The sequence below is a fragment of the Dendropsophus ebraccatus genome, chromosome 3 (genome assembly GCF_027789765.1).
Source record: "Dendropsophus ebraccatus isolate aDenEbr1 chromosome 3, aDenEbr1.pat, whole genome shotgun sequence".
In the NCBI taxonomy this organism is placed as follows: Eukaryota; Metazoa; Chordata; class Amphibia; order Anura; family Hylidae; genus Dendropsophus; species Dendropsophus ebraccatus.
The window spans coordinates 46,536,658-46,552,554 of record NC_091456.1 but is presented as its reverse complement, the minus strand read 5'-3'; the positions used below and the strand labels follow the sequence as shown (position 1 = coordinate 46,552,554).

The 15,897-nt window shown below is 43.1% G+C and overlaps 1 protein-coding gene across 3 annotated transcripts in view; it reads right to left on the bottom strand.

The window, feature by feature from the left end:
* Positions 1-2,690: 2,690 nt before the first annotated feature.
* Positions 2,691-15,897, bottom strand: part of GMPR2 (guanosine monophosphate reductase 2) — a 35,297-nt gene continuing 22,090 nt past the window's right edge. For all 3 annotated transcript variants that reach the window (XM_069961667.1, XM_069961668.1, XM_069961666.1), the window contains 9 exons: positions 11,546-11,641; positions 9,275-9,394; positions 8,676-8,759; positions 8,374-8,547; positions 8,089-8,170; positions 6,677-6,783; positions 6,499-6,541; positions 5,627-5,786; positions 2,691-5,542 (listed from right to left, as the gene is read on the bottom strand). In XM_069961667.1, the coding sequence (XP_069817768.1) occupies positions 5,356-5,542; positions 5,627-5,786; positions 6,499-6,541; positions 6,677-6,783; positions 8,089-8,170; positions 8,374-8,547; positions 8,676-8,759; positions 9,275-9,394; positions 11,546-11,632 (1,044 nt within the window). In that variant the 5' untranslated portion in view covers positions 11,633-11,641 and the 3' untranslated portion in view covers positions 2,691-5,355. The remainder of the gene's footprint in view (positions 5,543-5,626; positions 5,787-6,498; positions 6,542-6,676; positions 6,784-8,088; positions 8,171-8,373; positions 8,548-8,675; positions 8,760-9,274; positions 9,395-11,545; positions 11,642-15,897) is intronic.

Below are 15,897 nucleotides of genomic sequence, written 5' to 3'. Positions count from 1 at the left end.
ATAAATCTCTCTGTGTAACCACAACATTAGGGATAGAGAGGTGGAGTCGCTCTTTTTAGGGTGGGAGCTCTGGAAGGTCAGAGGTGATTAGGGAATACTAGGACAGTGTCAGGGACCGGTTGCCTATCCAATGACAGCACATGGGACATATCTAATATCCAGCTCCATAAGAAGTATATATAGACGGGGTGTTGTTTATTGCTGTTTGTTGCTGCTCCTGGATGTTGTTTATTATTCAAAACGTCTGAGGGGTAAGATTGTGTCCATTTGCTTTGCTTGTTTATAGACATATACACGTCTGCTATTTTTGTTGATATGTTTTATATTTTAATAAGCGTTAAAAGTTATATTTTATACTCTTTTTGTGAGATACTATCTCTATATGCCTAGCATTTAACATTGACATGAGTACGTTTTTTTTCCTGTCAGATCCTGTATAAATTAGACAGAACACATGGAGAAATGCTCAAAACTGTGTGCATCCGTTTTTCCATTGACTTTCATTATAAAAAAAAAAATGGATCCTTTTTTTTTTTTTTTTACGGACAAAAAAACGTGGTAGACCATGTTTTTTGTCCGTAAAAAAAAACGGATTCCTCTTGATCCGTTTTTTTTTTTTTTATAATAGAAGTCAATGGAAAAATGGATGCACACAGTTGCATCCGTTTTTTGCAAAAATGGATGTAAACAACGGATTGCAAAAACGTAGTGTGAACCCAGCCTCATTCGCATGTTTCAAGACGGACTTTCAAGCTCTGAAATTGTTTTAATCTTTGCGCTACTATACTGACATGATGTATATACAGTATGTACTGGTTTGCATGCTGTGCAGTCACACAAGGTGCATGAGCTCCTTCTGCTGAAGGAGTTGCCACAAAATGTCTGGAAACCTTAGTCTTGCATCTACCGCTAATATTAATATCTATTGCTAATTGGTCACCTTATGTTACCAATATGTGAGCACTTTACGGTAGGCATTTTGTTGTACTACTACTTAGGCACTATACAGCTTACTGTTTTGCAGGTGGCAGCACTGAGGACAGGCCATCTATTATTTCAGCCTGGAAAACCCCTTTAGAATAAAATGGACTTTTCTGGAATGAAAAAATAAATGGAGTTCAGAAAAAGGTTCCGTCAGTAGGATTTTCTTTATTTGCAGGCATCCTCTTTGTATAAAATGCACAATTAGAGCTGCTATTACTTGTCTACATTACCAATAAAATACGAAGGTATAGCAACTTATATATGACTATTACCAGACACCCACATTCTCTTTACAGCTGTATTCAAGGCAAATTCTGACAACAAGAAGTAAACTGTTACTTTGCACTCTTAAATTATTTCGTTAAAACGTAGACTTAAATTACTTCTAACACTTAAAGCACATAAAGCGAACGATACTCATAGCTGTACTGCAGGAACTATAAAGAGCAGTACATATTGGCCCTTACACGGGAACAGGGTCGGACTGGGCCACCGGGGGACCGGGGAAACCCCCGGTGGGCCCCGAGCAGGAGTAGGCCCCGCCTCCCAGTCAGGGAACACGCAGCGGGGGCCCCCAGGCCCCCCGTGCTCCTGGGGGGCCCACTCAGCCTCCGATTGCCGGCCCGCACCTTCCCTTTTAACTGCAAGCGATCGCAACGATCGCTTCCAGTTAAATCAAGCAGTGTTCCCATTGACAGGGCGAGAAGCCATAGGCTTCCTGCCCTGTCAATCACGCTTGTGACCGCAAGCAGCGTCTTGCTTGTGATCACAAGCGTGCCGGTGCCGCCGCCACCCGGACAGATGAGCAGCTGCTTTTCCCGGCAGCGTCATCCCCACTGAGCTCTGTGCGCGGTCCGGCAGCTGGGACTTCCGGTTCACGTAGCGCATACCGGAAGTCCCAGCCGCTGCGGCGCGCGCGAGCTCAGTGTTGATGGTGCTGCCCGGGACCAGGAGCTGCTCATCTGTCCGGGAAGAGAGGAGAAGAGACGCGCGACCGGCGGGGGAGCGTGGTGACAGGTGAGTTGGGTTTTGTTTTGTTTTTTTATCATAGGGGGGAGATGGACAACATGGGGGGACTGGCTATGGGGGAGATGGACAACATGGGGGGGGCTGGCTATGGGGGAGATGGACAACATGGGGGGGCTGGCTATGGGGGAGATGGACAACATGGGGGGGCTGGCTATGGGGGGAGATGGACAACATGGGGGGGCTGGCTATGGGGGGAGATGGACAACATGGGGGGGGCTGGCTATGGGGGGAGATGGACAACATGGGGGGGGCTGGCTATGGGGGAGATGGACAACATGGGGGGGCTGGCTATGGGGGAGATGGACAACATGAGGGGGGCTATGGGGGGAGATGGACAACATAAGGGGGATATCTATATTGAAGGACAACATGAGGGGGCTATATATATGGGGGATGGACAATATGGGGTGCCATTTATAAGGGGGACAACACAGGGGAGGCCATCTATAATGGGGACAACACAGAGGGGACCATATACTGTAAGGGATATATATATATATATATATATATACATATATATATATATATATATGCTGGAGTCCATACGAACCCAAACGTTCAGCATTTGATTAGCGGTGGCTGCTGAACTTGGATAAAGCCCTAAGGCTATGTGGAAAACATGGATATAGTCATTGGCTGTATCCATGTTTTCCAGACAACCTTAGGGCTTTATCCAAGTTCAGCAGCCCCAGCTAATCAAATGCCGAGAGTTTGGGTTCGGATGGACTCGAACCCGAACCCGGTTCACTCATCTCTAATACATACATAGTGTCAGGGCTGCCTACTAAAGAGTGTGTGAAGGGGCCAATACAGATGTGCAGTGTGTATAGAGATGAGGATGGTGCCAGAGTGAGGAGCCTAATATGTCTGTCTGGCAGATTCTGTGGCTTCGTGGCTCGGAGAAGTTCTCATAATGGCCCAGGACAGATGGAGAAGAAGATGAAAATGGAAGAACTCTGATCAGAGAAGACGTCCCCTGTGAGTTACCTGATATATTTGCACTGTAATGTATATGGAGTACAGAACCTGTGTACACCTGCATCCACCTCTATATGACTGGATGAGATGATGGTGATCTGTGTACAGTGAATCTTATTCAGTAGCAGTGTTAGTGTGTTAGTCAGTATGTGGTGGTGTTAGTCAGTATGTGGTGGTGTTAGTCAGTAGCAGTGGTGGTGTTAGTCAGTATGTGGTGGTAATATTTGTTGCTTGTATTCCGGTACTGTGTTTTATTGGTCTTAGTATACTGGATTTGGTCAGTAACAATATATTGATGGTATTGGTTGTGGTGTGGCGGTAATATTTCCCCCTTGTATACTGGTATTATTGGTAATATTGGTATACAGGATTTGGTCAGTAACAGTATGGCGGTAATATGTATGTGATAATATTTCCCCCTTGTATACTGGTATTATTGGTAATATCACTCTCAGTATACAGGATTTGGTCAGTAACAGTATGGCGGTAATATGTATGATAATATTTCCCTCCTATATACTGGTATTATTGGTAAAATCAGTCTCAGTATACAGGATCTGGTCAGTAATAGTATGGCGGTAATATGTGTGGGGATATTTCCTGCCCTGCTGATTAGCAATCATTTGCAACCCTACACTGCCCCATATCACACCGTGTTAATGTACCCTTATTAATGTTACCATAGATAAGTGCGGTGGCTGAAGGGTAGGCCCCAAGAATGATTTCCCCTGGTGGGCCCAAGGCACTCCAGTCCGACACTGCACGGGAATGTAACAAGCAGGAAACCTACAACATATTGAACATTACAGAAAGTCTGAGCTGCTCAAATTAAATGTGGAATGCTAGATGTGTGTGAGCCAATGAATAGGCAGGCAGCAATAGGCATATATGTGAATTATCAGTAGTATGCTGTATATTATGTTTGGCTAAATGACACTGTGAACCTTTAATATTAAAAAAGCTGAGCTATATGCAGGTAGCGTGTTATATGGCAGGAAAGGCCGAGCAGACTGATGTAATCTTGTGTGCAATTTTATTAATTTAAAGGGGTTATCAAGCGCTACACAAACATGGCCACTTTTCTCCCTACTGTTGTCTCCAGTTCAGGTGTGGTTTGCAATTAAGCTCCATTTACTTCAATGGAACTGAGTTTTAAAACCCCACCTAAACTGGAGACAACAGTAGGGGGAAAGTGGCCATGTTTTTGTAGAGCTGGATAACCCCTTTAACTACATAAACCCCATTGGAGTGGTCCTGCTCAGTGACAGTCGCCTATCTGTACGTAAGCCCTTGTATGGCAGAGTAACAATCATTCAGCCAAACCACCTATAAGACTTATGAGCACAGATGGAACAGACATTTTAACCAATAAATGATGTCATATTGTAGATTCTCCAACACCACTATATCATTCTACTAAGCCAATCCCACGTTATAATATGCTGCCTGCCGATAGGACAGCATGTTTAACATAACAGGTTCCCTTTAAATTAAAGACAATGGACATCTTTGCGGACATTTTTCAATTCAATTGTATGTTTTTTTTAACATATTTACCATTGTTAGTCTGTAAGCTCATGCATGCGAGCAGGTACCTCACTCCTCATGTATGGATAATTATATGTAGATCTCTGTAATGTCTATTTTTTGTCTATGTATGTACCCCAGAATTGTAAAGTGCTGCGGAATCTGTTGGCGCTATATAGATAAAAATTATTATTGTTTGTAAATAAAACTGTTGGGACCATTCCAGTACGTCTTACAATGCCTAGCAAGCTGCTAGATGCCACTCGGTGCTCTTTCTGTCAGATAAGCTCTTTGACAGCTCATTTTGAAGCCCTTCTTTTTGCACAACTAAACATTAATGTAAGCTGGCACTGTCATTAAAGAAAACTTTCTATATGTCACAGAGACATGTCAAAAGTTATGATCAGTCTTGGTGCTCAAGCACCCACCGATCATAAAGACTCAGCTAAGTTCTTTTTTCCCTGTCTTAACTCCTGTCTTAACGAATTCTGTAGTAAGTCCATGGGCCCATCTCCTGCAGCAAGAAGACAGAGAGAGAATCACCTTGCTGAGCGCTTCCTCCTGCTTGTTCTAGGGATTGGTGGGAATCTCGAGACAAGGACTATGACAGATCTAAATTGTTGACTTGACTCGGTGAGCTCTCTTATGGAATAAGCAATGAATGGAATCTAGTAGCAGTATTGAATTGTAAGGTGTACATGCTACAGAAGACAAACAGTCAAAATACTTGGTAATTATGGTAATTATGTTTTTTTCAGTAAAATATATACAATGCAATAAAAAATGTCTGCCACAGTGTCCATAGCCTTTAAGTGTCATTTAGTGAACAGATAACAATCATGGGTTGCTAAAAATGGGGTTAAGTTGTTGGGTCACTCTGATAAATGTTGTCCTTCTGCTTAGCTCTTTGAGCTTGGCAGCACCTACATAGGTGCAGGTAGAACGAATTCCTCCAAGAATGTCTTTAATGGTATCTTCCACATCACCCCGGTAAGGGACCTCCACGCTTTTCCCCTCAGAAGCTCTAGAAAAGATGTAGGAAAGCAGATTTAGATTACGACATTTATATCTAGTGATCTAGTTGTGGGGTTCTAGTCATAATATTTACCTGTATTCCGCCACTCCGCCAGCATGCCTCTTCATGGCTGTTTCTGAGCTCATACCATAGAATAATTTATACTTCTTCCCATCCTTCTCAATGATTTCCCCTCCAGATTCAGTGTGTCCTGATAACATACCCCCCAGCATTACAAAGTCAGCTCCAGCTCCTACAAAAAAAAATAATTAAAAAGTGTGTTCGGTATAAAGGCACAATTTCCCTTTCATCATTGATTGGAGCTTTCCTGTATGGAAAGTAGACAAGCGACCCCCTGAGTGCATCAGTTGGATCAGTTTCAGGGCATATCCACTTTAGAATAGCAAAATTGAGTGATCGTGGCGCCCTGGGACAAGGCATGGTTACTGGTGCAAGACCAGCTAGAACAAGGAACTGTCCACACTGTGGGATTCTTTTATGCAAGAATGTTGAGAGTATACAGAGTATGATGTGATCCATGTTTCTTTTTAACATGCAGATGACAGGGTCATACTTTATAACAAGCAGCTTGAATTGATGAACCCTTGCTGTCAGATGTCATCAAATTAGGCTGCTACATGTGGCATAATGGGTCGGGTAGTGTTTTTTTGGGTATGTTTGGGCCTTGTGGATGGGTGTCTCGATAGAAGGGTTTATTTAATGGGGTATTTTCTTCTCAATATAGTTAAACTTGTAGGGCATGACTGCTCCCATTAGTAGAAGAGCTCTGAGGCAAGTGACTGGTTACATGGGTATAAGGGCACGCCATCACTACAGCCAGGTAAACAAAGCCCAGCTGGGAGAACTAGAGCGCTGATGCCAAAAGTTGCTGGTGAGTATGGTGTTCATACACATTTTAACAACTATTTAGTAAAATAATCCTCTGATAGGATTTAGATACTTACCAAAAGCTTTCGCCACATCACCCGGACAAGTACAACCTCCATCCTGAAAACAGAGAATATCTTTATCATTCTGTACAGCTTCTTGCCTAACTGCATTTGTATAACAGTATACAATATATATATATATATATATATATATATGCACAAATGTTTAAACACATGCAAGTATACACTATACCGATATAATATGGCCATTGAGTCCATGTGCGGCATCTGCACACTCAATCACAGCACTCAGTTGTGGATATCCAACTCCTGTCTTCTTTCGTGTGGTACATACAGAACCTTAATAAAGCAGATAGAAATGTGAAGGACTGATACATTATTGGATTAACATCTCACCTTAGTGGACATAAAATTGTGCCTCAAAAATGTCATGCTCCATTAGGTGATAAAAATACATTTCCAATGGAAAATGGAGAAAAAAAAACACCAAAAAATCTATTGGTAAACCAGAAGTTATAGCATCAGTTCTGTTATAATGTTTCACCAGGTACTGCCATCAGAGCCTGATTCATGTCCCCTCATGTCACACCCCCTGAGCCTGATTGACTTTTCCGGGTAAACTGATATAGAAACTAAATTTTTAACCCCCTCCGGCCGCTACACATTAAATTAATGTCACTGCAGCCTATACCTGATACTGCAGTAACGTTTATTAACATGAGTATGACATGGGCAGAGAAGCAGTGGTGATGCCATCCTCTGCAGGTCCTGGCTGTCAGTGATGGCTGAGCACCCACCACAACTGTCAGCATCAGAGCCATGCTCCAATGCTGACTGTTAAACCTATAAATGCTGCAGTCAGCTCGACCGCAGCATCTTATATGGCTGCAAAGGGAGAAGTCTCCCTCTTTTTACTATCGGGGCTCTGTGAAGCAATCACAGAGTCCTGATGGTAGCCAGGGACACCGGAGGCCTCAGTGAGGATAGGGGGAAGGTGGGAAAGTGGGCAGAGATTGTGGCAGTGATTTACAGGTTACGTTATAAACTGAGTAACACTACAGCAATCTATGCCCGCTCCCCTCTCTCCCCTGCCACTGTCACAAGTTGCCCTGAGCTGCCGCCATCTTCAAATTCAGAACTGCAATAACAGAACCCGATTGGTTTTGTCATTGCAATAGAAGCTATTGATGCTTCTATTGCAATGACAGAACTGGTTTCTGTCATTACAGTAAGGGATTTGAAGATGCCGCCAGCTCAGGGAGGCTTGTTAAAATGACAGGGGAGCGGCAGAAACAGTGGTTGATCATCATGGCTGAAAATCAAAATTTGACCTGGGCACTGAGGCATCAATGACCCATAGTTGTGAAAGGGTTAAACTGACCACAGTTCCTCTTTAATAAGCGTACTTATCGGTATACAAAGACGGTATTTCAATTTTTTCAATAACCTATAATATTATTGGTATTGCTTTTGAGAAAAAGCAGTACTATGGTCCAAAGCAGGATATCAGGTAATGTAAGTTACAATGTAAATGTCAAGCATATGTGTGGGCCAAGATCTCAGCACACCATTGTCTTTATTTCTTCAAGCGTCAAGATCTTCTATAGCCAATATTTCATCATTGAAAAATTAAGCGAACAGTACCTGGCCCTATTCCAACCTTGATGATATCTGCACCTGAAAGGATTAATTCTTCAACCATTTCTCCAGTTACAACGTTTCCAGCCTGGAGACAGAAATCACGTGTCAGTAAATGTAAGGCTAGGAAAACAAAACCTCAATTCATGACACCTTGTAGGGAATGACAAGACGGTTCGTATCATATGAAACTATGTGTTGTTTTTATCCATGTTTTACATGTTTGTAAGTAAAAAAAAATTATTAAACCTATTGAAATAAACAATAAAACATTGCCAGTTATACACTTACCATAATTGTATGCTTGGGGAACCTGGCTCTGACATCTTTCACATGCTGAACAAACTGCTCCGAATATCCATTAGCTACATCAAGGCAGATGTAACGGATCTGAGGGACGGCCATTAATACCTCTTCTAGTTGCTGGAAGTCGGACTGGCCAGTACCAGAGCTTGCTGCCACATTCTTTGGCACATGCAGAAAATTATGTTAAGAAAATCAGATATCTAGTAGAAGACTATTGGAGAAAATATGTCTGTAGGATGTCACAGTGCACTATGTCAAATAAAAGACTACAGGAAACTATTACTCACATCGAGACATTCCGGAGAGGTGGCGGCAAATTTCTTCCACTCTTCGACTGAATAGTGTTTATGTATCGCTGTGAAGAGAGAAAACTGAAAGGAAGCTATTATTAAGAATACTGTCACATTTCAACCTTATATGTGAAGAATAGTTGCTGCTCGAAATATACAGCAACTTCATTTCTACCTCAATGTAATGCAATGTAAAAGCTAACATATCCAGTGACCCCAAGTCAAGCACACAAACTTGAGTTCTTGATTTCTTAGGGCGTGTTCACACTATGGGATCTGTGCGGATAACATCCTGGGGATTCCCCCCCCCCCCCGCTTGCCTCTCTGTCTGTTCCATAGACTCCATTCTATGCTCAGGCAGATTCTGCTGTCCGTCCAAAGAATTGACCAGTCCATTCTTTGGGTGGACAGTGGAATCTGCCCAAGCATAGAATGGAGTCTATGGCACGGGCGGAGAGTCAAGTGGGAGTGAGCGGGGGAAAGCAGCGGAATCCACACTGATTCCGTAGTGTAAATCGCGCCCTAACACTGATGCCAGTGCATTATCGCAATATAATATACGTTTTATTTCTTTTTCATTCTGGACACTTCCTCACCTTGCACAAGGCTCTTGCCATCTCAAAGGTGCCCACTGTGTCCATATTGGCCGCAATTATTGGAATCCCCTGATAGCTCTGACCAGAATTCCTGAATGTAAAGGAACGAGAAAGTTCCACCTGGAAACAAAATAATAAAAAGTTAAAGGGGTATTCCACTCCAATTCATTCCATACTTGTTATTCTAAAGAAGAAAATGAAAACTGTAATAGGCAATAGGTGTGGATCCACTGTAAAACCTAATTGGTTTACTTTGGGCCACTCCTGTGGCATTGTAGTCTCTTGGTTTTTAATGGGGCATCCATTACTTCAAAAAAATTTGAGCCAATATAGCAAAACTTATGGTACAAAGTTCCCCCCAAAGCGCCCAATTACAAGAGCCAATGTACTGCAGAAACAGAGTTTAATATAGAGGAATAGAAAGGCAAAGCAGAATACTGCCAAATCCCAGCAGCGTGCAGCATATTGCACTTATAAGGGAACTTCAGTACGTCTGACAAGGCTTATATCTTTAGTCTGAGATAAGATAAAAATGCTACATAGAGTCCTCAGTGACTTCAACCATCTGCATTAAACTAGTTCAAAGCTGGGAATTTTGCCAGTTACTTTCACAGACATTTCATTCAGCTCACAATGCAGTATAGTAAGTAAAATATCTTTAAAGGGGTCATCCAGCTCTACAAAAACATGGCCACTTTTCCCCCTCTCTTGTCTCCAGGTCAGGTGTGGTTTGCATTTACTTCAATGGAACTGAGTTCCAAACCCCACCCAATCTGGAGTCAAGAGAGGGGGGAAAGTGGCCATGTTTTTGTAGCACTGGATAGCCCTTTTAAGGCTTTGGTTCTAAGCCTAAGGCCTCATTCACACGTCCATAGTTCTGTCCGCAGTAGTGGACAGCACTATGGACCTATTCGTTTTAATGGCACACACGTCCACACATGATTTGTGTCGCAAAAAGATGGGTGGGTCCTAGTATGTACCCACAATTGCGGCACATACATACTACTATTCTTCAATGAATAAGTTAGTGCATTGCGGACAACTACGGATGTACACTGGACGGGTGCACACTGCGCTTTTGCTGTCCGTTTAACAGAAAAAAAACAGATATATCTGTGTGCAAAAGGATAGGAAGCAGCACTGCTTGATGTGCAGGTGGATCCCAGCCGGATGATTTTGACCACGATCGAGCTACGTAAAGGATTCCAACAACACTCCCAATGTGAATAAGTTCAAAAATGTATTTCTTCATCAAACAAGGCAAACAGTGCTACATAGCAAAATAGCCAACAGCGACATTTCTCCCATCTCACATGGTCATTTTCAAGCATCCATGCATCTGTTTTGATCAGTTTTTCCATTGACTTCCATTATAAAAAAAAGGATACATTTTTATCTGTCTTTTTATAATGGAAGTCAAAAGGATCAAAACAGATGCACACAAATACATAATTTTTTTCCGTTAAACGGACAGCAAGAACGCAGTCACAAACACACCTATATGGCGGTATTACCATTGCAAGTGACTTAATAATAGATATAATAATACGTCCGCATTAGGTAAATGTGAACCCTGACTCAGTATGCCTTTGGAGTGAGAAGTTACAGGACCACATAGGAACATAAAATTCCTTGTCACGCCCCCCAAGCCCGCCCATCGGGCGAGCGGGGCATACGGCAGGTGTACACTAGGGAGGAGGACCACCTTCCTGGTGTACGCCTCAGGCGAACGTTTCATAAATGTCCCCCATAGTGATATAACCCACCAGGACAGCAGATGAGCCATGTCATGGATTACAACTAGGGATGGTCCAAACCGAGTTCGTACGGAGTTCGTACGGAGTTCGTACGAACCCGAACCATGCGCAATGATTACCGCTGTCTGCCCGCTCTGTGCAGCGGGCTGATCCAGCGGGAGCAACGCCTGGAAAACTGGGATACAGCCATAGCCATAGCCTGTATCCCAGTTTTCCAGGTGGTCCTCCCGCTGGATCCGCCCGCTGCTCGGAGCGGGCAGACAGCGGGAATCCGATGCCGAGCGTTCGGGTTCAGACGAACCCGAACCTCGGCGGGTTCGGACCATCCCTAATTACAACCCTACAATGGATGTAATATCAATACAGTCTTGTATATACACAATGGATTCATTTATGTGGTAAATGTATTTTCTATTTTTTCTGGTCTATTTCAGTATAGCATCTTTATACTATAATATTAAAATATATATATAGAAATATACAGGAATATAGAAATAAAAAATTAAATGCTCACCTCACTCCGAGACTTCAAAGTACTCCTCTTTGGTCTAAGTAAAACATCTTTAAAATCCAGCTTGATGTCATTGTCTATTCGTGGCATGATTGTTCCCTGTGAAATAAAAAAGAAGCAAGTGTTAGTTATATAGTATAGTACTTATAAAAACTCAACAGGAATGGAGGGGGGTCAGGTAATTCAAGAACTAACAAAAACACAAATACCAAATTTTTCGTCACATTCAGCACATACGTTTTTTGTGCTGAAAAAGCGTCACATGAAACTGTCAGTGTTTGTTTCTGTCATTTTTCCATACAACCAGATGCACGCTGCCACATCCTTTTTTCAATCTGCCACCTGGTTACCGACATCTGGGGCACTTTCTAAATATGCAAATTAGTTTTTTTGATGCACTGGAGGCGGGCCCAACATCCCCCGGGGAACGCATGGCTCCTGTATTCACCCAGTCCTGCTTTCTGTGTCAACTCCGGACAGGAGCATGGCGGTTTATTGCTGGATCAGTGACAAGTCCCTGCCTTTATTCGGGAGTGTGATGTTGAGTTTACACAGAACGATTATCGTGCGAATTTGCACGATAACGATCGAATTCGCGCGATAATTGGCTCTGTAAACGAAGTGAACGATCAAGCGACGAGCAAGAAATCGTTAATTTTGATCTTTGAACATGTTCTCAAATCGTCGTTGGTCGTTCGCAAAAGATTCGCAGATCGTTCCGTGTAAACAGTTGTTGACCGATTTAACCTATGTGCGAGATAGGCTTAAGCGATCGCAAAACGATTTTTCCATACGATATATCGTTCCGTCTAAACACTGATCGTTATTAAAAAAAATTGTTACTTCGAAATCGTTAATCGTACAATCCGGCGAATTATCGCTCTGTGTAAAGACAGCATGAGTCTTCATTGTTACAAGCACATAATGAGGCCATAATGCGCGTGACCCCCATACTGATCTAATGGGGGTCCTGTGCATTATGGTCTTACTGCGTGTTCGTATCCATGGAGACCTGAACTTCGGAATGAAGAGAGGAACTTGCTGCTGATTTGTCAGTGGGCCGTCACAACAGGTACACTTTCAGGATAAATTTATAATTGTCTAAATTTCCTGTTAATGCATAGAGGACAGCTATAGTAATAGTTTTCCTGCATTGCACTGTATTTCCCCTGCCCATGTATTGTTTATTTGTATTATTGCATATGCATACTCCTCCCTGGCTGAAAATACTCCTTAGAAATGCTTTAAGGGTGCCTTCACACCTACCGTATCGAAGCAGAAAATCTGCTGCGGATCCGCAGCAGATTTAACTGAATGAATGAACACAGCATCAAATACGCACTGTCAAATCCGCTGCGGATCCGCAGCAGATTTGTCAGTGCGGATCTGATACTGTGTTCATTCATTTAGTTAAATCTGCTACGGATCCGCAGCGGATTTTCTGCTGCGATACGTTAGGTATGTTCATCTCTAGCAGCCACACCAATTAAAAAAAAAAAAGTAGGCAGAGTTTGGCATACTGTACATTTCTAAGTGTGCGGCATGAGATTGGCGCTGCATTGCCTGATTCACTAAGAGGTGTACACCTCTGAACAAATCAGCTGAATGCTAAGCCTTCAGGATTTTACTAAGGATTAGCATGTAAGACACATAACTTCTGACATGTTGCTACCCAAGTGAGACTAATAGTTGTATCCATACTTGTTATTATCTATTCAGTCTCCTTCTTCCAGTTCTGAGCTGCTGCTTTCTGCTCAAGACACAAAAATCTGTGTGTGAGAGTTTCTGAGCAGACACGGCGCAATCCCTGCCGCGGAATCCCGCCGTGCTCAGTGTGCTGCTTTGAGCGAATGGGAGAGCACGCGCCTGTCTGCTCCCGCGCTCTCCCATTCGCTCAAAGCAGCACACTGAGCACGGCGGGATTCCGCGGCGGGGATTGCTGGTGACTCTTGCCTATCTGACCCGCTCCCTATTTTTAAGGACTGTATATGGTGATCGTTTTCATTTTTCTACCTTACGTTTATACCATTTTGGTGATGCCATATGTCATAGGGACTCTGCTTAGGCAGCTTTGTTAGACTTTACCATTATTCATATGGTCCGAGGTCAGTGTGGTTGATTAGACCTGGCTGGTACGCCGGCAGGTCTCATGTTGACATTTTAAGTGTTTTTAATGTAGGGTAGTGTTTGGGGTTTGCCTTCCTTATTGCTTTACCCCTGCATAATTGATGTGATGGTATTTTCAGTATTTTTGATATTGTTATAATAAAGTATCTTTGTGATGTGCTACCTTTTTGTGCATATGCTTTTGTCTTTTTGGGGAGTTATGTGTTATTTATATGCATTGGTTTAGCACTCCTTATTTGTAGCGGTGCCCACTATTTTTGTATATATACTACTGTTTCCATGAGATATCTCAATTAGTTTATTTTACTAAAACGTCAGAAACTATGTCAGAGACCCGGTTATAATCAATAGATGTCGTCTGTGTCTGGACATTTTCGTTATTCTGCTTTTATGGCAGAGCTGAACAGCTGAAAGACGAACAGGGACGTGTACGAGGCCTAACACTCAGGCTGTGTTCACATATTCAGTTTTCAAACTGCAATTAGTGAATACAAAGCCAGTACCAGGCCATGAATGGAGGGCATGTATAACGGAAAGAGTGCGGCTTCTCCACTTTTTTGGGGCTTTGTATTCATAATCTGCAACTAAAAACATGCATGTGTGAACACACCCTCACAGGCAAATTGTTGTGCCGTTCCTCTGGCAGAAGCTTATGGTATATGCCAATGCCTCTTAGACCCCGCGCTACCATTGCAGCCCACTGACAAATAGGGTGCTAACAGTAAGTCAGTCCCCACTTAGGGTCTGTTCACACTCCGGAATCGGCGCTGAATTTCTGTGCAGAACGCCCGCCCGCGGAATTGGTACTGAATTCTACCTGCTATGTGTTTCACGGGGAGGCATTGCGCACAGAATTTTCGGTGCCGATTCCGTAGTGTGAAGGGGCCCTTACTCTTACAGGATCCCTACTGACTGCAGCATGTGCAAGAGGTTAAACAGACAATAGTGTTGAGCAAACCTGTCCATATGTTCCGGGTTCAGCAACGCTATCTGAACACTGTTTAATTCCCTGGTGGATGCCGTCCTAGGAAGTCCTGGTAAAAATGGATACAGTCACAGGATGTATCTTTGTCTTCATGGCAGCATCCAAGGGAATTAAACAGTATTCAGATAACGTTGTTGAACCCGGAATATTTTGTTCGCTCAACACCATTGTTCAGCAATCACATATCCAGTGAATCAAGTGCTGGCTGAGTACGTACAATGCTGCTACATTCACCAGGGGAAAACTATGTTTGTTCTTGGGAGTAGTGAGAGTCCTAGTGGTTGGACCCCCAATGACCAGCTAGTTATCTCCTATCCTATGACTTTTAATCATAGGACAGCCTCTTCTGGGCATGAAATACTGAAGATACTGAAGATCTCTTACTGATTCTGACTTCCCACTTTAAAGGGGAACTCCGTTTTTTTCCTTTTAAATCAACTGTAATTGTAATTAACTTCTATTTATAAATCTCCAGTCTTCTGGTACTTATCAGCTGCTGTACGTCCTGCAGGAAGTGGTGTATTCTCTCCAGTCTGACACAGTGCTCTCTGCTGTCACCTCTCTCTATGACAGGAACTGTCCAGAGCATCCCCATAGAAAACCTTACATGCTTTGGGCAATTCTGGTCATGGACAGAGGAGTCAGCAGACAGCACTGTGTCAGACCACTTCCTGCAGGACATACAGCAGCTGACAAGTACTGGAAGGCGTGAGGTTTTTAAACATAAGTAAATTACAATTTTATATGATTTTCTGACACCAGTTAATTTGAATTTTTTTTTTATGTTGTTGCCGGAGTGCCCCTTTAAGTTAAAGAGGAAAATCTGCAACTAGTCTGCAGCATATCCACCGCATGTGAACATAGCCTTACTCTACCCTTTCCCATAGAAGCAATCCTAGCAAGAGGTTTTAGATCACAAATGTCAAACTTGCTGCCCTTCAGCTGCTACAAAACTACAATTCCCATCATGCCTTGCCAACCAAAGACAAAGCGTTAGCTGCCCGAGCATGATGGGAATTGTAGTTTTGCCACAGCCGGAGGCAGTAACCCAGGAGACCTCAAGGTCATTCTACCTCCCCAGCTAAAGAGACTATACAAGACTAGAGAGAAGCGAGCACGTAATGTCAGGCATGAGAGGATGCGGCTAGCGCTGAAGATGAAGCACACTGAGGAAGCAATGGCCGGCGGGTGAGATGGATGTCAGCAATGATAGAAGCAGAGAACGGAAAGCAGCAAAAGCCTG